The sequence below is a fragment of the Cygnus atratus genome, chromosome Z, assembly GCF_013377495.2.
Source record: "Cygnus atratus isolate AKBS03 ecotype Queensland, Australia chromosome Z, CAtr_DNAZoo_HiC_assembly, whole genome shotgun sequence".
In the NCBI taxonomy this organism is placed as follows: domain Eukaryota; kingdom Metazoa; phylum Chordata; class Aves; order Anseriformes; family Anatidae; genus Cygnus; species Cygnus atratus.
The window spans coordinates 13,681,043-13,703,946 of NC_066396.1; the positions used below are offsets into that span (position 1 = coordinate 13,681,043).

Sequence of the window (22,904 nt, forward strand, 5' to 3'; positions counted from 1 at the left end):
ATGAATCAGGAAAGCCACAGAAAGCAATGATGTTCTTCCACATTAATCAATGTATCAATATGTCAGTAAACATATGAGGCTGTGGAAATTTACAGGAATTTACAGACCTTAAAGCATCTGAAAAACTTTAGTGTATTAGCGTACTGCGCCACCTAGCATTGGCTGGAGGGTATTTACTCTTAGAATTTGCTGACATTGAACAGCATATCATCCAAGAAGTGCATTCAAATACTGAGTACACGCTGAAATACCTCTCCGAGTGACACAATCTAGCATGAGGGTGATATTTTTCTAGCCTGTGTTTCTTGCGTGAAAAGCATTAGAACTAAATCAGAAAAGGTACCCTTGTAGAATAAGACCTGATCTGCACTATACGTATGTCAGAAGAGAAAAAAAAAATCATACTGCCAAGTGATACAAGTATTCCAACCTTGTGCATGGCACACAGCCACACACCTTACATCAGCAGAAAAGCCACCAGTCGGCAGCACCTACTCTTCTCTGAGAAGCAGTGTGAGAAATGAAGAGAACAGAACTTTTCTCTAGTCTAAATTGTACCTGCATCAGAGTATTGCTGATTTAACACCAGGGCTGGAATAACTGGTGTAGGAATGACCAAAATCCCCCTAAACATGGACACCTGTGAGCATAGCCACAAACAGCTATGCTGACATATTCTCAGGGTTGTTTCTTTCAGAGTCTGCATCCCCACTAGTTAATGATTGTTACCAGCATCAGCAGTTACAGAGACCTCAACTCCCAGTACTCTACAGAGTATCTGATTGCTTTGTGTTCTCAGTCCACTGCTCCATGGTCTGCTTTCAACTGCTCTTATTCCACAAAAGCTAGGCTTTTCCAGCCTTGCCTAGAAACACTGCTAAACCCAACACGGGGATGGAAGAGTGGACAGTGAGGTGGATTGAGAACTGGCTGGATGGCAGAGCTCAGAGGCTTGTGATCAGTGGCGTTGAGTCTAGTTGGGGGCCTGTAGATAGTGCTGTCCACCAGGGGTCTGTACTGGGTCCAGTCCTGTTCAACTTATTCATCAAGGACCTGGATGAAGGGACAGAGTGCACCCCCCGCAAGATTGCTGACAACACAAAACTAAGAGGAGTATTATAATACAGCAGAGGGCTGTGGTGCCATTCAGAGAGGCATGAACAGTTTAGACAGTTGGGCAGAGAGGAACGTCATGAAGTTCAACAAGAGAAAGTGCAGGGTCCTGCACCTCAGGAGGAATAACCCCAAGCACCTCTACAGGCTGGGGGCTGACATGTTGGAGAGCAGCACTGCAGAGAGAGACCTGGGAGTCCCGCTGGACAGCAGGGGAGTTGAACTAGATGATCTTCAGAGGTCCGTTCCCACCCTGCCCATTCTGTGATTTTGTGGTTCTGTGATGGTTCTATGATGACACCACCACTTCAGGTAACCAAGAGATGCTGTTCGATTCTACCATCCTCCTTGGACAGCCAATAGCTGATAATGTTCCTGATATTCTTTAAACAGCTCTTGATTTCTCATGCATGTTCCCACTTTCTCGGGCCAACCTCCTCATGCCCAGGCTCTTTTTCACCTTAGCAGGTGATAAGTTGTTCTTCAGTTTCTTATTGTGTCCTCCTCGATGGTCTCTTCAGGGCATCCCCCGTGCTCAGGTTTCCAGGACTAGATTATCTTCAGAAGTCCTTTCCAACCCTTCTAACCTGTGATTCTTTTATTTGGCATGGCAAATAGGAAATCCTGCATTAACTGATTCTGATTGTTGCTGAGGTACTTTCAGTTGTATAACATCTGAGAATGCATACCTCCTCTTCTAGATCTCAATTCTCCTTTCCATGAACTTTCTACTGAATAAGATTCCCCAGGAAAAAAATGCTGAATACAAGTATCCAAAGCCAAAGAATGGGACAAAATGAAGTGGTTTTTTTTTTTTTTTTTTTTTTTTTTTTTACATCACCAAGGGACCTACAAATCTAATTTGTGATTAATTTCATTGACTATTGTGAACTGACATATAAGCAGGTTTAATAATAGTACCATTTATAAAGGTAGTGTTACCATTTGGAGATACTACCCCCAGTTGTTTATACATTTCAGACACTCTTTTGGGCTGGAGTTTTCTATGCTAGTTATCTACTGTAGGCTGCTGTATTTTTATTAAACTTCAGTCCAAATAACTTCTGAGAACAATTTTTAAAGGAAATCTGGGGACTGTTCAGAGTTGCTCCAATACCCTCATGCTTGCTACAGTGGAAATACCCACACTCATTATAAATAACTAGAATAGATGTCTGAAAGCACTATGTCAAACCCATTTAGCCACTATTTCAGATTTCTCAATTCAGTCTACAGTTCATATTCTGAAACTGTGTGTGAACTGGACAATTCTCTCATGGGTTAGAATAGCATAGCACTAATTCTGGAAAACGAAACACCTATAGAAACAAGTATTTTCTGCAGCAAGCCAATACTCACCCTGTGGAAAACTGCCCTTTGCCTCCTTACTTGTGTAACCAGCCGGCAGAGAAGCCTGCCAGTGTTACATCAGATCCTGTCAGTTGCTCTGTGTGTCCCAGAACTCAGGAATGGCCTCAGGCTAGTATCATGACACCAAAGAGACTTCAGAGAAGTAACCTTTGTGTCATCTCTTGCTAGCTGCTGTCTCCTACTGGAATACTGTTTTTTGCATCTGGAAGCATTAATGTCCATACATTTATCTGATCTCAGAGTATTCACTCTTAAATTCTTGATTTTTGCTCTGCAAATGTTGGTCAGATTGGGACCTCATTCTTATCTGGATCTCCTCTGGTTACCCTGATTCCATCCGTTCTATGCTGGACAAAAACGCGTATCAACTAAAGCTCTTTTACAGTTATTGGCTTCAGTGGGAAATAGACATGATTTCTGAGTCAGATACTGGGGTTTTAACTGATCTTACATTGGGGTGAAAAGTCCATAGCGCAGCAAGAATCCACAGAGAATCTTCTCTTCCTGCTTCTGGGTATGCCCACCTCCATTATACAGTCACTAAACATGTGCTGTTGTGTTTGGACATGACAGACAGCGGAGTAGGGATGACCTGAATAAGTTCAGTGTAAAGGAAAGCAAGCAGCTCTGCTAACACTATAATGTTTTGATCACACACACACAAATCCTGGGCCCTGTTTTACATTCTAGCAAACTATCTCACAGCAAAAAAGCATGAACCCATGATTTTTTCAGCACGCGATCGCTATATATGACAACTTTGTCCCAGCACCCTAAGTTCTGTTTACTCTCCTGTCCTTGAGTGTTCCATCACACTCTCCGTATTTTATTAGTCTAATGATCCAAATATGGAATGAATTTTAACCCATGACACCCACATAAGAAAAAAGTTTGCTCTTGATGTATCTTCCTCTAGTTTACCACAAGATGGTAGCACAGAGTTTCTCCTAGGAAAAACTAATGGAAAATATCCTGTGTCCCAACGAGTAGATGTTTTTGAGCTGATTCTATCTGGGATGATCCAATAAAGCATACAGTCATCTAAAGAGGTTCTTAGGGAAAAAACAATTCTCCCTCTGAAATCCCATCTAGTTATCCACTAACCTGGAAGTCTGAGTTCAATTGGCATCTCTTCATTCAAATTCCTAGAGCACTTAGACTTCACACATACAGAATTCAGTGTGAGGTGCATATAGCCTGCAAAAACAATTCTGAGGTCAAAAGCTAGGTGGAGGAATGCCCAGGAGGTCCATTTCTCAGGGTATGATTATTTATGATTATTGCATGTTGCACATATTTGTCCCTCACAGGAACATGTTGAGGACACCCCCTATTAAAAAGTAAAGGCACACAGTCCTTTTTTAACAGCCTACTGGCCACAATGCTCTACTTGTAAGTGAAGAGTGCGATTCAAGTCTATCCTCAGCTGAAAGACGTTCAAACGCTTGCTTGGAACAACCTCAAAGGATGACTAAAGGACTGAATTTAAGGATTGTACAGATGGAGACTTGAAGTGACATATTAATTCTTAATAAATACCTTAATAAATATTGTTTAATATCATAAATTTTGTGCCGTTATTAGTTAATGGCAAATAAATGATCATGTTTTTTCTTCAGCAGTCCCATAGTTTACTTATGCTACTGTGCTTTTCATTTTTAGAACAGACCTACACTTGTTACATGTTAGCTGAGATTGTTATCAGATTACACACATATAACACTTGCACCATCTCTTGTTAAGAACCACAATTATTACTTGATCAAAGAAATACGCCTGGAGGAGAGACTGTTGCTGGAGCCACACAGGTTTGTGTACCACACATTGCAATTCGATACAAGCTCAGGCCCTTTACAGCAACCTCCCACAGGCAGAATGGAAATGTCTACAGAAAGCACAAAGTTTATTTATGTAGGATACTCAGGGTACACCAGCAAAACAAGTGCAGACCATTCCTCCTACATTTCCAGACACAGTTCATGTTGGCAGCCAAGAATCCTAGCTTGACTCCAAGATAAGATCCCTATTGAGAGGCAAAGAATATTAGCTCAATCCACCACTGATATAATTACACAGTTTCACTGGCTTTCCTCTGCAGCTGTGGGATGACCAAAATTACTCACAGAGGTACTCCATGAATACTGTTGAAATCCTGTTGGTATTCTGGCTGCACTACATAGTACACCTGATTCAATACACATTCTTCAGTCCAGTACAGCTCAGCTCGAGAACACAGTGCTGTCCTTTGCTTCAAATCGGTACCAAATCTTCTGCAACTACTGATGTCAAATAAAAGTTGTTTCTGGAGGAAATTAAATCTTGCATGAGGAACACTGTTTATTGAAAATAATAGTTTGTTTTATTTGGGTTTTTGAAGTTATCACTGTGCAGGCAGAAAGCAGTTAACAGTGGTTCACTGTTAAGAAGGAAAAATGTCTTGAGTGGAGTTGTAAAGAATCTGTTTTGTCTGTTAGCACTCAGCAATCTGATAAAACATAAGATGCTTATTGGATTTCCAAATGGTGTGAAGCTATGAAAGATTACAAGCACATTAGAAAACAGAATTAAAATTGAAAATAGACAAAATAGAGGAATGGTGTATCAATAGGGAAAGTGCAATGTTGTAGTGTTAAGCAGAAATAATCAATTGAACAATCAGGATAAAGAGGAGCTGACAACATGATCTGTGGCTTACAGAAGATCACAGGCAGATCTTCAGCCAACAGCATCCTTCTTCTGAAGAAAGAGCAAATAGACAGGTAGGAACAGAAGTGTCATCTGTAAGAAAATAGAGTGTTGATGAGGCTGGAAGTGTTGTGTCCTCTATTTCTTCTTTTAGAACTGGACTTCGGGAGTGATGAGGATAGCAGTGATCACAATCAGTACTCTTTAAACTACTGAAAGAACTGAACTTATTCAACCTAGAGAGGGATGAGGTGATCCTGTGATTTATCTTCAATACCTCAGAGGCGTCTGCCAAACAAAAGAGAATAATTTGGTCTTTGGACTTTGTAGGCAGAAAGTGGTGGGGATAAAAAGCTAGTAAGGATTTTTGGTTTACATATAGAATTTTCTACTGCTAAGGATAGTTAGGTTCTAGCTCTAGCTAGACTGTCTTGGAAAGCAGTAGAATTTCTGGCAATGAAAGTTTTAAAGAACGTTCCAAGAATTAGGATGTGGGCATGATTCATTCTGCTATAGGGTTAAGGATGGCCTTTCAGACTCTTTCACACTATTTTAAATATAAATTTACGACTGAAAGAACTTCAAGCTTTTCCATACAAGTTTCTGCATAAAAGATTCAACATATGCAGCAAATCTCAAGGAGATTAAGTGTCATGACTACTTTTCTACTCAGTATCAGAATTGTAACCAAGCTCTTCTTCTCTCTTAGAGCAGGTTATTTTTTCTGTCTAGGCAAACATCAGCAAAGAGGATTTGCAAAATATGCAGAAAGATCTGAGTATTTTCCTGACTTGTTTATTTTTTACCCCAAAATCATGCCCACATGAATTCTTAGTGAGTTCAACCCTACACTGCCTGAATATGTAGGCAGACAATGTGAAGAATTCCTAACATTAGTACTTATTATCAACAATCCCTGTCTGAAGAAAGACACAAAAACAAAGATGCACACACACAGAGGAATCTCTTTATGCCTTTTACTTATCTAATGCATTTAATCTTCTAGTGTTATACATTCCATGGACTTGCTATTTAGAATCCAAATTTTGGTGCGTTGCCACTTAAAGTTTCTTACACGAGTCCAATGTAGGCTGCTGTAGTATCCTAAATAGTAATCATTTCAAAATTTGCCTTCCTAAAGCATAAGCTCAATACTTTTCACCTGAATGCTCCTAATAATGAAACCTGCTTATATTAGTATCTGCAGAAAGCAAAGCAAAGGAAAAGACATGACATAACAATGACAACTAACAGATGCAACCAACAGACAACAGTTTACACATCAGTTTCCATGCTCTGCCTGTAGATTTTCTAGACCTTATGGAAACTTCCACTAGGTCATTGAACTCTCTGATGCCACACATCCCAGGGTCCTGAGGGAACTGTCAGATGGTGTTGCTAAGCCTCTCTCCATCTTATTTGAAAAGTCCTGGCAGGTGAAGTTCCCAGTGACTGGAGAAAAGGAAACATCGCTCCCATTTTTAAAAAGGTTAGAAAGGAAGACCAGGGGAACTACAGACCAGTGAGCCTCACCTCTGCACCTGGGAAGATCATGGAACAGATCCTCCTGGAAGCAATGTCAAGGCACATGCAGGACAAGGGGGTGATCTGAGACAGCCAGCATGACTTCACCAAGAGCAAATTCTGCCTAACCAATCTGGTGGCCTTGGTGGCCTTGTATGATGTAGTGACTGCATCAGTTGACAAGAGAAGACTGACTGATGCCTTTTGCAAAGCCTTTGACATGGTCCCACATGACATCCTTTTCTCTAAATTTGAAGAGTGAACTATTCAGTGGATAAAGAATTGGCTGGATGGGCGCATCCAGAGAGTTGTAGTCAATGGCTCTATGTCCAGATGGAGGCCCCGGTGATGAGCAGCGTCCCTGATGGGTTCATCTTGGGACCAGTACTGTTTAGTATCTTTATCAATGACATAGACAATGCATCCTCAGCAAGACTGCAGATGACACCAAGCTGAGTGGTGCAGTTGATACAACAGAAGGAAGGGAAGCCATCCACAGGGTCCTGGACAAGCTTGAGTATTGGGCCCAAGTGAACCTAATGAGGTTCAACAAGTCCAAGTGCAAGGTGCTGCACCTGGGTCTGTGCAATCCCAGACATGAGCACAGACTGGCAGAAGAACCCACTGAGAGCAGCCCTGCAGAGAAGGACTTGGGGGCTCTGGTGGACAAAAGCTCGACATGAGCCAGCAGTGTGTGCCTGCAGCCCAGAAGGCCAACTGCGTCCTGGGCTGCACCAACAGAGGGGTGGGCAGCAGGTGGAGGGAGGGGATTGTGTCCCTCTGCTCTGCCCTTGTGAGGCCCCACCTGGAGTGCTGCGTCCAGGGCTGGGGCCCCCAGCACAAGAAGGATGTGGGGCTGTTAGAGCGGGTCCAGGGGAGGGCCACAAAGATGATGGAGCAGCTCTCCTATGAAGACAGGCTAGGAGAGCTGAGGATGTTCAGCCTGAAGAAAAGACTCCAGGGATACCTCAGTGAAGCCTTTGAGTATTTAAAAGGTGCTTATAAAAAAGATGTAGAGTGACTTTTTACATTGTCAGATAGTGATAGGACAAGGGGGAACAGTTTTAAACTAAAGCAGGGGAGATTTAGATTAGACATTAGGAAGAAATTCTTTACTCAGAGGTGGTGAGGCACTGGAACAGTTTGCCCAGAGAATTTGTGGATGCCCCTTCCCTGGAAGTGCTCAAGGCCAGGTTGAATGGGGACCTGGGCAACCTGATCTAGTAGGAGGTATCCCTGCCCATGGCAGGAGGGTGGAACTAGATGATCTTTAAGGTCCCTTCCAACTCAAACCATTCTATTGTTCTATGATTCCATGAACTTCGGGGTGCCTGCTACTGCCAGAAAGAGAGAGCTTCAGGACAGAGAGAGCTTCAGGGTATCTTGACTTCTAAAATGGTCTATGAACTTCTATAAAAGGGTGTTTTAAGTTCTTCTTTCCATCATTCCTCCGAGAGGAAGGATGCTAGAAAGAGGCCTGTTTAAGTGCAGCTCACCAGAACTTCTCCAAGGTCCTACAAATCGGAGAGCCTGAATCCTCAATTGGAAGGAGGGGCAAGCAGCATGTGTGCATTGGGTTGGAAATGGAGACTCTCATGATGGTGATAGCTGGAATCTTCTAACTTCTGGCACCAGGAAGATGGCTCCTTCTCTGCCTGCAAATGTGCAGCTACAGAATAGGCTCACTGTCCTGGATGCAGATGAAGGTCTGGGAACTCTGTTTAACAAAGCATCAAAACATCTTGGGACTTGACTCCAGGACATTGTGGAGAGAGAGACTGCTAAGGCTTGCCTGGTACTGACACTAGCATCTCATGCTGATCTTGCATGTGGGCAGCAATGATGCTATGAGAGGAGACTTGAGTGTATCAAGTGTGAACATTTGACTTGGAGGCAATTATTAAGGACATGTGAACTCAGTTGGTGCCTCCTCAACCCTACCATAGAAGGGAAAAGGTTCCTTCAGGAAATGGAGATTTCTGAGGGTCAATATATGTTTGCACAGCTGGTGTCAACACAAAGGAGTCAGATTTTATGACCATGAGACACTTGTTGAGGACTGAGTAGTGCTGGGAGATGAGAGCCACCTGACTAACTAGGGCAAAAACATCTTTGCCAACAAGTTGGCCATCCCAAAGAGATCTTTAAACTAGGAATACTGGGGAGAGAGATGATGACTGACAATGAAGTGAGGGAATCACAGAATCACAGAACGGCCAGGGTTGGAAGGGACCTCTGAAGATCATCTAGTCCAACCCCCCTGCCGAGCAGGATCACCTACAGCACATTGTACAGGAGGGCACTCAGGCGGGTTTTGAATATCTGCAGAGAAGGAGACTCCACAGCCTCTCTGGGCAACCTGTTCCAGTGCTCTGTCACCCTCACAGTAAAGAAGTGCCCTCTCGTATTCAGCCAGAACCTTCTGTGCTTCAGTTTGTGCCTGTTGCCTCTTGTCCTGTCACTGGGCATAAGTGAAGAGACCGGCTCCATCCTCTTGACACCCTCCTTTCAGACATTTATACATGAGTGGGAAGTGGTGGACTTGTTGGCAGCCATCCCAAGCTTATGCACACATAAACGAAGCCAAAAGCTTTATGGGGGGAGCTCTCATACTTTTGGGAGAAATCATCATGCCTGGGTGCCCACCTGAAGTGATACAGCATGGGGAACAAACAGGAGTCATGACAGAGCCCTGTGTGCAGGTGCAGAGATATGATAGTCCCTCTAACTTGCAGTGAGGAAACTGGAATACTCTGTCTAGTTCTAGGCAGTTTAGTTCAAGCAAGATGTTGAGAAACAGGAGAAGATACAGCAGAGGGGTACCAAGATTGTCAGGGGCTTAGAGCATATGAACTGCAAACCTGCTTATTTTTCCAAAGCGGAGACTAAGAGACCACGTATAAGCAACCTACTTCTATCTGAAAAACAGTTACAAAGTGGACAAGCAACTTTTCTTGGAAATGGCAAATGACTAAAGATAGAAAGAGGCAACAGTCAGGAACTGCTTTGAGATGCTCAGGATGAATATTAGAAAAATTTCTTCTCTAGAAGGAAAGTGCAGTGCTAAAACAGGTCACCTAGGAAGGTTCTAAAATTGCCGTTCTTGAAGGCTTTCCAGACTTACCAGACAGGCGAACGCCTGCTTTGAATGGGAGTTGTATCATAGTACTCCTTGGTCAGTTTGTTCAGACACTTTTAGGCAAGTGCACACACTCTGTAAAAAGAATATACATAGTTCAAAATAAAGCAGTTACTTATTGGCTAACATGCACAAAAGCTAGCTAGGGTTTAATGAGCTATTAGACTATGCCTGCCACTTTTGTTAATTTACCCAAGAAGCCTTTGCAGGGCAGGAAGGCATGAAGAAGAATGGGAAGGGTCACTTCCCATGGCTCTCCTGGACAGGATTCTCAGCATCGCCCAGTTGCCACCCTCCACCAGCTCCATTGACAATGATGATAAGACATATTGATTCCCAGCTAGTCCCCAACTAGACTGACTAGCTTGACTAGCCTTCCCCAGGTGATTTTTCCTTTTGGGATTTTATAACTCTTCATGCTGGTGTTTTCCCTCCTAAATCCTTGAACTGCCATTGATCTCATGTCAACAGCCCTACTTCTATCTGTACTTCTTCCTTATCTCTCTACAGATGTTCTCACAACTATCTCGTAGCAGTCTGGGTTAAGGTCATGCAGCTGTGTCATATCAGAGCAGGGCCTTGGACACATGTATGTGAGCAACTGTACATCTAAGAGGGAGTGGGGGGGAATTCAGAGCTGAAGTTAAAGAGGATCTCAGGCTGGAATGGATGTCTTTGTCTATGCCTTTACAGTCTATATTTCTATGATTCAGTATATAAAGATCTTTGGGACCTAACTTGGGACTTAAAGTTTTTTAGACATTGTAACACTGTACATCGCAGTGCCCAGTTCTCTTTTAGATTTACCTGTGTGTTTTTCTATTCTATTTCAGTTTTTCTGCCTCATATATGAAAAATCTGGCAACTTGTTTTTTGAAATACTTTATAAATTCTTTATAAATATTATTCCATAGCTTTTTAGGTTTTTAGATACTAAACGATACCCTGAACTGATCAGTACCTAGACAGCAGTGAGAAGCCCGTTCAGAAGTATGGTGCGTTCAAAAAGGATAAGCTACTACCTTGCTTATGCTGGAACTCCTGGATTATGTGGATCAGTGTGGAAAAGCAGCATCAGACATTACTGCAGCTATCCAAACAGTCAGGTGAGAAGAGGCTGAAAACTTGTAATCCACAGCAGAGTTGAAATGATTAAGAAGCCCTTAAGTATATTGGCAGATTTTTTAACATGTATCTCCAGTAAAGGCCTAAAAGAAGAAACTCTTTCAAACACAGACGAGGGGTCTTAAAGCAGAAAATGACATATTTTATCTTTAAAATAACATGTACAGTTTTTTCCACCCCTACACTAAAAGGCCAAAAGGAGTTCAAATACACCCATTCAAAATTTAAAAAGTGCTAGAACAAAGCTGTCTTAGTTTATTCCCTTTAGTTTTCATTATACGATATGCCATTTTTCCTACCAGATTGTTTAATGTATGAACCTCCCACGTTATATTTATTGCATATTATTCAAAGCCTACTCTCACATACAGAATTGATAAATTTTCAGTATGCTTTTCTAATTATACTGTCTAAACACATCAGAAGACAGAAATTATTAACATATTACAGTGAGTTGCTAACGACCATAAGGAAAAAAAAAAGAAAAAACATGTCAGAATTTTGGCATCTGATCTTTAGGCATCTGTGACTTGAATTTTCAGTAAAACTATGCAGTTAGATGACCTTTCATGTACTTAACCCCTCTGCATTTTGATGGAGCAGTAAATGTTTAGTACTAGTGCCTCCAAACATCCATGTGGGCAATGCAAAATGAGTAACCAGTGACCATCTATGAAAAGTTCAGTTTACATGACTCACCATGCACAGGAACTCTATGGGTGAAATAGATGTAATTCTCCAGGGTAACACTGAAGAATAAGACTATTCTCTCACAGGAGATCATTTGCTTGACTATAAAGTAAAAGCATCATGAAAAAAAAAGGAAAGAAAACCTGACTAAAGCAGCAGGGTGTTACTTAGTAGAGAGTGGGAAACATCCGCCCAGAGAACAATTGGGAAGAAAAGTGTCAGGGTGCCTCAGTGCAACATGTTGACAACATTATGCTGTTATGAAAAAAGGTAAACTATGTATAAGAAGGTAGAAAAGTAATACTGGCTGTGAGGACTTCTCAGTCCACATCCTACTGAGAGAAAAATAACCAAGCTCCAAGAATTGGCAACAATCAGAAGGAGAGCAATGAAAACTGACAGAATGCCTGAATAAAGTTTAACATATGAAAGCAGCTTAGGAAAAAGAAATCATGAGACAGAAGACTTCTCTTACCTAAAACTGCTACAAACTGGGGAAACCTTCACTTTGAACACACTGAGGACAAGTGCTAGGCTTGAAGGAGGCCTTCTGATGGTTCAGTCATGCAATGGAAGCAGTGACCCAAAGAGCTTGGGGCATGTCCTTCCCCAAACACCTCACCTCACCAGGCGCGGTCCTGAAGCACCGGGAAATGGATGAGGAGAAAGACTTGTCTTCCTCCCATGGCGTTGAGAGAGTAGAGTTCGGCCTGGTGAACCATACCCTTCATCAACCCCTGGTTCCTCAGCGGGATTTTGGGCGGACAGCCGGAGGAACCAGGCAGGCTGCTGCCGAGCCCCCCAGCCCTCGCCAGCCCAGGGAGGCACAGGAGCCGCGGGGACACAGCCCCGCATGACGCCTCGGCGCCAGCCCCTCGAGGAGCGGGAAGATGGCGACGGGCCCTGAGGAACTGAGGGAGGCGGGACCCGCCCGCCTCCGGGAGGGCGGCCAGGGTAGCCTAGCCGTGCTTCCCGGAGCCGGGAGGAAATTCCTGAGGCGCTCCTCACCCAGTCTGCCCGCGGAAGGAGGGGCCGCCCTGCCTGGCCTCGCCGTCGCCCTTCCCGGCACGTCCTGCCGGGGGTAGACGTGTTTTCCCCCGGGTTCCTGAGGGAGCTGCAGGTGAGTTGTGCCGGGCTCACCCCCTCCCTCCCACCGCCGCGGTGTTGTCCGAGCAGCCGCCCCCTCTTCCCTCCCTCGTTGAGGGGGTTCACCCCTTCCCCGCCGGCTTTTCGGGAGCAATTTCATCATTTTGGGGTTCGGTGGCTCCCCGCTATTCCAGCCGCCCCTCGTCCCCCAAAACGGGCTTCGGCGCCTGCCGCTCCCCCGCCACCGGAGCCAGGAGGAGTGGGGATGCCGCCGCTGCCCGCCCGCTCCCTTCGGAGCTCGCTGCTCCGAGGCAGCGCCGGGACCGAAAGCCCAGGTGCGCCTCGAGCCTGATAAACCCCGGCCGCCGGAGCCAGGGTGGCACGGAGAAGCGCTGCTTTGCTTTGAAGCACCCGTAATCCCGAGGACAGCGCGGTACGTGAGAAAACACCATGGGTTCCTGTCAGCTCCACCGTGTTCGGTGGAGCCTGGCTGTTTTGGGGCGCAACCTTTCCATCCCTCTTTTTATGTAGACTTTGTGTGCCTGGGCTGGCTGCTGCTCCCACAGCTCCTCGCACTGCGAGCAGACCATGCCTGCAGCGCATGGCGAGGTGCGGGCCGTGGCAGCCCAAGTGGCAGCGAGTGCTTATGGCTTCGTGTCCCTGTCTAACACTCTCCTTTAAACTTTTCTGGATCATAGGTACGGAAAAAAGCACACACACACACACACGGTTTAATTACATTTTTGTTTGGATTTCAGCCCTCGTGGGACAAATCATAAGTAATGTTTTCCTGTTTTGGCAAAGCTGTTCAGAAGAACAACATCAAAGAGCTTTCTCTGTATCAAAATACAGGAGATAAAGCCATCCCTAAGTAATGAAGTGATTGTATGTGTATCAGACCTTAATTATATAAAATCCTTTCTTCCATATACAGCTTTTAAAATCTTGTTGTTCACTCATTAGATCTCAAAGGCTTTTTAGGAGCTTTCAGTGTCTTATACACAGTTGTATTTTCTGTAAATAAGCTAAGTGTTATTGAAGCTATCTTTAAAATTACTTGGAGAAAGAAGAGTTGAATGCAAGGACTAAAAGCACTGTTCATCTGCTGTGGATCTCAAATATGCACTTTTTTTTCTTTCTTTTTATTTTTTTTTTCAGAATTGTTGCAAATCACATTTTGTATAAACTGTGTGACATTTATTTTAAAGAATGAGCTGTTTAGTTGCAGGATGCTTTGGCAGATGCTACTTTACCAAAACTCAAAGTTTCAGATGATTCGACATTGCTCCCCACTTCGAGGGCAAGTAAAGCTGCCTCAGTCAGATGTCAGCTCCGCACTGTTCATTTGCAAGGGTGGATGCAATATTGGGGATTGCAGAGTCAGGAGAGCAGCAATACACTTCAGTCCAGGGTCTTTGTACAAATCGTTTGCTTAGGGCATTCTAGATCTTCTTGGCACTTTTCTATCTATCTGTCTGTTTAAGAGAAAAAAATGCCTGCAGGGGATGAGTTAGTCCTCCTCTCTATGGCTGCCTCTTTCTCTCTGGTGGCTGTGGAAGGAGTTTATAAAGATATGTTTTGATGCTAAACACATCAGCTACGATAGTGACCTAGTGTTGCCTGATAAGAATTGTGATTCCTGTCCTCAGTCTGTTTGTCTGCCAAGTAGAGGGAATAGGAATATACGATGAAAAATGTTGTATGAATCCAAATGTCTATTACTGCATTTGCGTTACTGACAGTCCTCTTCCACATCTGGTTTGGGAAAATTTGTCTGATTGATAGTGCTTACGGCTTAGTGTCCCTGTCTAATACTCTCCTTTAAACTTTTCTGGATCATAGGAACTGAAAGTATTTCTTTTCCCAGCCTGTGTACAAACTTTGGCTCATTTCAGGATTTGGGTTGCAGGTGGCAGCTGTCTTAAACAAGCAAAGGGTGGCTGAGAAATGAAAATTGTATGAAGCATGATTTGGAATATGTGATGTGACAAAGACAAGACAGATCAAATCTATGGTGAATTAATGCTAGAAATTCATAGCAGGGACCTCCTTTTCTTAGACACACGTGTATTCCAGGCACTGCAGCAGTATGTGCACCGTACAGCTCCAGCTCATGAACACCATGACCTTGATCCTGAAAGAGGTTTCAGTTGAATTTTGGTGCTTTAGTGCCTTGGAAGAGAACTTTGTCAAAATGTTTATCTTAAGCATATTTACGAGATGAATAATTGGAATTTCTTTTTCCTCTTTTCCATGGAATCATAAAAGCCTTGGCCAGAAGGGGACTTACAGCGATCATTTAAACAAACTTTTTTCTCTGAAGAAGAAACAATTTAACTGAAGATATTTATTTAGACTATTCACAAATTATCTGCAGGAAGAGATTTTATCTCTTCCCAAGGTAATTTGTTCCCATGCTGTCTCCACTTCTTGAGTGATTGCTTGTAGTTTTCAGGTCTCTGAACAATTCCTGTTGCTGCATATTATTATTGCAGTTGCTGCCAGGTCTCCAAAGTGGTTCTGCGCTACTGATATATCTATCAGGACTGATTAATTCCAAGTTAAACTGGGGAGTCCTGAGTCCATTTATGTCTGTCTTATTACACCTCAGGTTACATGGCAAGGGAATTTTTCACATAGAAGAATTACAAGTAGAATACGTATTCATGAGTGGAAAAAACCTATCAGTGGTGCAGGCTACAGTTCGACAAGACACCTGTCTGCTTTATTTCCTGCACAGAACTTTTAGAAGGGGGAAAAGAAAGGGAGGGTAAAACGAAAATTTTCTTGTGCAGCTAACTTTTGTAGCTCTGACAGATCATTTTGTGCCCAATCATCCTCAGCCTAAGGCCTAGTATTATCACTGATTTTATAGATCATTTCACACAGTGTTCCAGTAATTTGATTTCCTCGCAGAAATGAGAACTGGAGATACTGTTGTTAATGCTGGTGAAGAATTAGAGTGGGCTGGGGAAGCTGGCGGAGTACTTAGGTAAACTGTCACTGATACAATACTGCCTAATAAAGTCAGAAGGGTGAAACAGAAAAGTTTGCTTAAAGCTTGTGTAGTTTTAAGCCAACAGATAACACTTGAAGATGTGTATGGCAGTGTAGAGAAAGTGCATTGCAGTACAGAGAAAGTCACTGTCAACTGCTTTTGCTTTGTGTCCCTTGGAAACACCAGGCATTCTGTGGACCACTGTCTCTCCTTCCCATGTTAAAGCAAAACCAAGAAAAAACACGAGCAGCAATATTTTGCATGTTTTGTGGGGAGTGGGCTGGATGCCATCTTGCTTTTTGGCTTGTGTCAGTAAGTTTCACTAGGTGCTGTCACGCTAAATGTCATTTGTAATTTAAATGCATCTATTTGTCTGTGCTTTCTTTTGGTATCCAGACATCTGCGAGGCCTGGTGGCTCCTAGCTGAGAGCATTCACAAGATTCTCTTCCCTCAACCTTCACTGCATAGAGTAAAATCTCTTAGGTCGCCAACAGCAGTAATTTAATCTTCTTTTCTTCCATTTGCGTATTTCCCTGAGGAAGGAGAGAAGTGGATGAGGAAAGTACAGCATGAGCAAGGAGAGAGAGAACTGAATGGAACAGGTGAGGGGGCAGGAAATCATCAGGGCAACTGTAGAATGAAGACCAGTAGAAGAAGCTCTCATAAGAAAATTACAGTTGAAAACAGGTTAGCATTTCATGTATAAGGATGTTCCTTATACATGATCCCTATACAGTTAATGCATAAGGATGTTCCTTTTTTTTTGGTTTCTTTCTGAGAACCACTTTAGAACATTGGTTTGGATTGTAGTCAAATGTATTGTCTAAGTACAAGTATACTTTTCTGCAAGTATAGTAAGTATGTGAGTCAGTAAATAGAAAATAATTTGAAGAAAAATATTTTTTTGTATGGAAAATTGAAAGAAACTAATGTGGCATTATTTTTCTAAAAGAAACAATAACAGGCTTATCTTCATTTTTGTGTATATTATGTTACATGCACATTACAGAAGTGGCTGTTAGTGTAGTTTTGTTTATACATACTTTAAACCTTCTTTACATTGTCTGAGACCAATGTTTCACTTCAAGTGTAAATACAAAATCTAAGGGCCTGATTGTGTCATCTTTGTATTGAGTCATGCTTTAAAGTACCGTGGAACTTTTGTGAAACTGCTCAGAATTCCTCATGAGTGAGACCCAGTGTCCATCTGAAGATGCTAGTTAATTTATATAAACACAGAGTAGTAACTGTGTAGGCACTGAGTAAGACGTCAGAGAGCAGAATTGTAACAGAATCATCAAACAATTCTATGGTTCTCCTAAGAGTCTGTTCACTGTCTTTTCTGTTAAGAGTTCTGGAGATTGAGGAAAGTCCCTGATGACTGGAAAAAGCAAATGTTACACCCATCTTCACAAAATGGCAAGAAAGCAAACCTAAGAAACTGTAGTCTGGTCAGCCTCACTTCAGTCTCTGGGACTATTGGGAAGCAAGTCTTTCTTAAAGCCATTTCCAGGCTTGTAAGGGAAAAGACAGTGTTTGGGAACAGATGCCATGGATCTACCAAGGGGAAGTCAAATGTGAATGACACAATTTATTTCCAATGTTGAAATGGCTGGCTCTGTGGACAAGGACAGAACAGTGGATGTTAACGATTTTTTCACAGTATACATGTGTCCAAATTAAGGCAATAGATTGGTAGACTACTATTTGGGGGCAAAAACTGTCTGGACTGTTAGTCTTAAGGATCAGTTCTTCAAAGTTTATGTCTGGTAGACATTTGGAGTGGTGCCCTATTTGAGCCAGTGCTGCTTAACATCTTTATCAACGCTCTGGACAGTGGAATGAAAAGTGTCTTTAAATAGTTGGCAGATGACACCAAATTGATATAAGTAATTGATACTCTGTCAGGCAAGAATGCAATTTATAGGGACCACAAGAACCAGGATGAACTGGGCTGACAAAACTTAGGAAATTCAGCAGAGACAAATGCAAACTCCTGCTGGGTGGAGTTGGAGGGAGCAGGGCAGTCAGGGAGCTGAGAACAGTCACACAGCAAAAAAGGACCTGCTGCATGTTAATCAGCAGTGGGCTTTGGTTGCAAGGGTGGCTCACCACGTACTGAGCAAGAACATGGTCAGCAGGTCAAGTAGAGTGGATATTTCCTTTTGTTTAGCACTTGTGATGCCACGTTTGTGTCCAGTTTGGGCCTCCTGATACGATGACAATCGACAAACTGGACTGAGTCCAGCAGAGTGACCAGGAGGGCTTGGAGGCTGGAGCACGCGTAGGAGGAGTAGCTGCAGGACCTGAGTTTGCTTAGGCTTGAGAAGAAAAAGCTAAGGGCAGCTCTAACCATTGTCCTCACCTAACTAATGCGAAGTCATGGAGAAGACAAAACTAAGCCTTTTGCAGAAAGACAAGAGGAAACAGCGCAAATTGTAGAAAGGAAAATTCAGTTTAAATATACAGGGAAAAAATATTCACATAGATACACTGGAACAAGTTGTCTAGGGGAGCTGTGTCTTCTCCATCCTTGGAGTTCTTCAAAACTCAGTTGGGTGAATGGCTCTGATTCTAGAGAAAAGCTGTTGCAAAATTATTTTGATGACAGAAGTAACTAGAAAAGAAAAAGTATTCAAACTGTGTGTCCGCTGTCCATATTCAAAATCTCTGGCATGAGAGCTTCTTGTTCTTAACCTGCAGTTCATGGAAGCAAATGTCACAGGCGTTCCAGGCTGGAGTGTGGTGACAATACATGACTTCTCTTAGGCTTCAAAAAAAAAAGTCAACAGTGATTCATTCCCAGATGAAGAACTGTGGCATACAAGTGTGGCATTTCTCAAAGAATGTTGCTCTATAACTTTTCAGCTTGGCAAATAGACAACCAAGCTTTTTGGCAAAACGATGGTTGTGACATTGCCACTTTTCTGGTGGCATTTGGTAGTAGCTCAATAGTTCTCAGAGGCAGTGCTTTGCCTGTTTCAGGGTGGTGAATTTAGATACCTGAAAACATTCCCTGACTACCTTACTCCATCTCCTTTGTTGTTCAATTGCTTTCACTTTTGGCAAAGAAGTAGTTAATCATAATATCATCATGTTATTTTTTTTTTTCATTGATTGATATTGATGATGTGTTTTCTACAAATATTTTGATTCTCTTTTAATCTTTTTAACTTAGACACATTTTAAATGGTTGCTTTATAACAGTATTTAATTATTGATATTGCAGAGTAAGTGCTTGACATTTGTTGGTAGCAGTTACTGTACATGATTAATTTGTTTGGTGTGAACAGAAGTTTCTGCATCAAGATGATTTAGGTCAAAATACTACTCATGTATTTCTTTTATGAGTACTGTAAAGGACTGTATATATATATATATTTTTAATAACTTTTTTTTTTTTTAATTTCAATATAAGTCATATTCTCTTTTGTTAGAGAATTTCAAAGCCTTTCCCATGGTAATTTGTTTGATAGCTACAATGTCGCACTTTATCACAGTTTACTTTACAGTGTTAAATGAGATTATTAGCACACTGAATAGTGAAAAGCATTGTAAAACTCCAAATAAGTTTATATTCCAATGGTCATTTATTATAACACACTTTCCTTTAGTAGAGTACAGTATTTATAGTGTGCAGCAATAGAAATGAGATAGGATGTGTCATCAGTGAACTGGTAGCGTAAATGACCAGAGAGAGGTAGTTAAATTAGACAGGTATTTCAGTGCTGACAATGCCTCTGTACAGCAGGAAAGGATTTTTTTTTTTTTTTTTTTTCCCAAATAGGAAGTAGTTTAACAAGTACTCTACTATGTTTTGACTTCCACAGTACTTCCCCACTGAATGTAGTGTTTAGGTGATACATGACAAATAGGTCAAACAGATTTGTGTCCAAACCCAAAGATGTTTACAAAATCAAAATGTCCTGTGGGACCATGTTTACTTCACACTGATATAATTAGGTGAGGAGTTATGCCCCTGAACCTAACTGACTACACTTGCATGAAATTGGTCTTAGGGTACAGTCAACTCAATTGCCTTTAAAGGCAATTTGTTTATTTATTATTATTATTGTTATTCTTATTATTGTTTTCCTGAGAAAGGGTGTGCAAGATTTGGCTTCGTGTTCATTTCCTATAATTCAAAATAAAAACAATGTACTGAAGTGTTTTCAGAATTTTTAGCACAATCTACTTTAGGAAAACTTTCTGTGCTACTTACTTGCCATTCTGCTGCATAGCAAAGAACCGCTCTGCAGTGGTTATTTCAACAAGATGTATCAAATGATTTTTCCTTTTAGATATTAAATTTAATCAGCTGATCAAAAATAAAATAAAATAAAATAAAAAAGAGTCTAAACTTTGAAAATTCATGAGGAAGCTGATTGCCTGTAGCTCCTGGAACACTCTTAGCTGCAATGTGAATTAAGTGTAAGTACTCAAAACTACGTAGATTCTTTATTCATGTTGATTTTAGTGTTGTCCAAATACTCTTGAGGATATGGGCAAGAAAGGCTGCAGAAGTGCATACATTAAGGAAGGCAACTCTCACTATTTATGTTTGGGGGCCTACATGTGAAGCATCTGTACTTATGAGGAGAAGGTTGGGGTACACTCTAGCAAGGATACTTGAGGCTGCTGCATGGCACGCAACTCATCCCCATTTTCCCTTTGACCTTCAGAAACTGTCAGAAAAAGGTTGGAATCTTATACCTCAAGCCATCGGAGAAATGCAGGGTTTTCCAAAACCACAGTGAATCTAAGACAGGGTCATTTTCTGCAGCTCCGAGGTAATAAATTGGAGGTTTTCTTCCAGGAAGATATTCTGGAGTAAATTCCTGGCACCTCTGAAATTAGTAAATATTCTGTCATTGGCTTTTGTGGGGACAGAAGGTCATTCTGGTTATCTTTCCTGCTAAGCAGTTTCTACTTCTGTTACGAAAGTTGACTCTCCTTATCAATATTCTACACTGCTCCAGAAATGTAGTGTGGAAGCCATAAGTTAAAGATAACTGTATCCAATAGTCCTGTTCCTGTTGTTTGTACTTCTGTACCCTCTGAGTGCTTTTAACCATATTGCTGCTGAATGTTTGCCTCTCCCTTCCACATGGGGGAATGTGCAGGCAATACTCATGTTTTATGAGGTCTGACATGGTCAGTCCCTCAGGACAACACTGAACTGTGCAAGTCAGAGTTTCATCCTGTCACAGTGTGAAAGCTGGAAACAGACTGCTAGGTAGAGCCCTATGGAGCTGGAGATGGCAGTCCTTTTAGGAATGGAAGGTGCTAAGACTTCAACGCAGGTATTTCAACTCCAGCCTAAATATAGCCCTCCATATAGTGTCCTGGGTACTGGTAAAGGCTGAGAGGGACCATGCTTGCCAAAGTTTGCAGGATTCATCATCATCCAAGCTTCTTGGTATGGCAGAAACTGGAAGACCTTTTGCACCTCTGATACTTCTTTTTTCCTTTTTAGAGTGGATCTCTCATTACTTACGCAAGAGGAAAGCCAAAAATACATCAGGACAAACTTTAGTTTTAACGTTCCTTGGGAACACATGGAGGAAAACCACATTTGTGTGTGGTTGTGTTTTATTTCTTTAGACTGAATTTAGCTTTTTAAGCGTGATGTATTTTTCACTACACTGTAACCAGGTCCTAAAAATGTCTTTTTTTTTTTTCATTCCTTATCTTTCTTTGTTCATTCTTCCTGTATGTCTCACAAACTGCCTGGAGTGTTGTGTGGTTGGGTTTTTATTTATTTATTTGCTTATTCTTACATGCAGTAATAGTATCTGGGCAATTGTCTAGCATATATTTTTCCTAAAAGAAACACATCAATAGAAATATCTTCTTTTTTGTTAGGTCGTGTGCAGGAAAAGGCAGATGAATGATGAATCACTTCATGATTCTGGCAGTACTGCTCCCCCTAAGGACTTGCCACACTGCATACTCACAACAAGGTAAATGCCTTTTTCATTGGAAAGCTATCTCTGAACTTTTAAGGACAACTGAAGCTTTGGACTTGCTCATTTGTAACTCTCCTGTGATTAAGCAACATGTTACATGACTAATCAAGTTATTCATTTTGTTACAGAGATGAAGCAACTTTAAAAACTACCTGTTGTAACTCCATGCAAAATTTCCCATTGAATCAATTAATTGCAATGCCACAAAGCCTGATTGTATTTGTATACCTGTTCCCACTCTCTCATATGTTTTTGATCTGTGCTTAGTCATCTTTAAATAATTCTTCTTTGACAAGTTTCATGCTTTCTGCATCTTCCCTTCACTTTCACTTTCCTGTCTTTCTCATCTGTGAAAACATTAGGACTTACATAGGCTCTTTCCTAGTCGTGCCTTCAAATCTCAGGACCACATTTTTATTTCATACACTTCACATCTGCATGTAATATGGAGAAAAAAATACTCATTTATTCCTATTTTGAAGGAACAAAGATGAATGTAAGGAATTTTCCAGAAGGTTGTGTGTTTTAAGGTAAAACTCTTGCTTGCATGCTTGCTACTGGCAGTAGTATTGGTCATTTTCCATTTAAAGGAAAAAAATAATGAATATTTTTATTGGATTTCTATGACCACAATTAAGAGGCAGAACTTAACAAACCAGTACTCACAATAGAAATCGTACTGTCTTAACTGAGTTGTTTAAGGATGGAGAGAGTTTTTTGGTGTATATATATATATCGATATATATATATAGATATATATTGATATCTATATATCTATATAGATATATGATATATATTGAGATATATATATATATATATATTATTTTTTTTTTTTTGTATGAATGTACTTGGTATCATACCGAAGAGGTGACATATGTATTTCAGATTTTTTCTTCCCTCCGTTGTTGAAATTCGTATGTTCACACTGCATTCCGGCAAGGTGCCAGTTACTTAGTTACCAATATCCCTAGGGTGACAAACCATTGCAATGCAGGCAAGTCCAAACAGTTACTGTGTTACAATAACTAAGTCACTTGTTTTCACATGCTGTTTTTCAGGAGTAGAATTTGTCTCTGCTGTTAATCATAAAGCTATTCATGTAGTCTGAGTTAGCTTTCAGTTAGAACAAGTCATAAGATGCCTTGATTATTTAAATTTCCTAGGAGGAGAAGGTTGCAACTGTGAATGCTACAAACATTTCTA

At 41.5% G+C, this 22,904-nt stretch overlaps 2 protein-coding genes across 46 annotated transcripts in view; one reads left to right on the forward strand and one right to left on the reverse strand.

Annotated features, from left to right (window-relative positions):
• LOC118256623 (uncharacterized) overlaps positions 1-12,576 on the reverse strand; it is a 56,220-nt gene extending 43,644 nt beyond the window's left edge. For 2 of the 25 annotated variants that reach the window (XR_007709275.1, XR_004781269.2), the window contains exons 1-4: positions 12,270-12,560; positions 10,855-11,040; positions 9,818-9,907; positions 3,589-5,457 (exon numbers count right to left, since the gene is read on the reverse strand). Coding sequence is in view for 2 of the 25 variants with exons in the window: in XM_050716312.1 (XP_050572269.1) it covers positions 12,270-12,502 (233 nt within the window). In the remaining 23 variants the exon portion in view is untranslated. Of the gene's footprint in view, positions 1-3,588; positions 5,458-9,817; positions 9,908-10,854; positions 11,041-11,656; positions 11,750-12,122 lie in introns of those variants that run through there. The other 23 variants (XR_007709276.1, XR_007709273.1, XR_007709285.1 and 20 more) reach the window with 19 other exon arrangements.
• A 17-nt stretch (positions 12,577-12,593) lies between these two features.
• LOC118256622 (oncostatin-M-specific receptor subunit beta) overlaps positions 12,594-22,904 on the forward strand; it is a 33,513-nt gene continuing 23,202 nt past the window's right edge. For 2 of the 21 annotated variants that reach the window (XM_035563729.2, XM_035563732.1), the window contains exons 1-3: positions 15,007-15,134; positions 16,128-16,419; positions 21,598-21,695. In XM_035563729.2, coding sequence (XP_035419622.1) covers positions 21,623-21,695 — 73 coding nt within the window. In that variant the 5' untranslated portion in view covers positions 15,007-15,134; positions 16,128-16,419; positions 21,598-21,622. Of the gene's footprint in view, positions 13,167-15,001; positions 15,135-16,127; positions 16,420-21,597; positions 21,696-22,904 lie in introns of those variants that run through there. The other 19 variants (XM_035563734.2, XM_035563737.2, XM_035563731.2 and 16 more) reach the window with 18 other exon arrangements.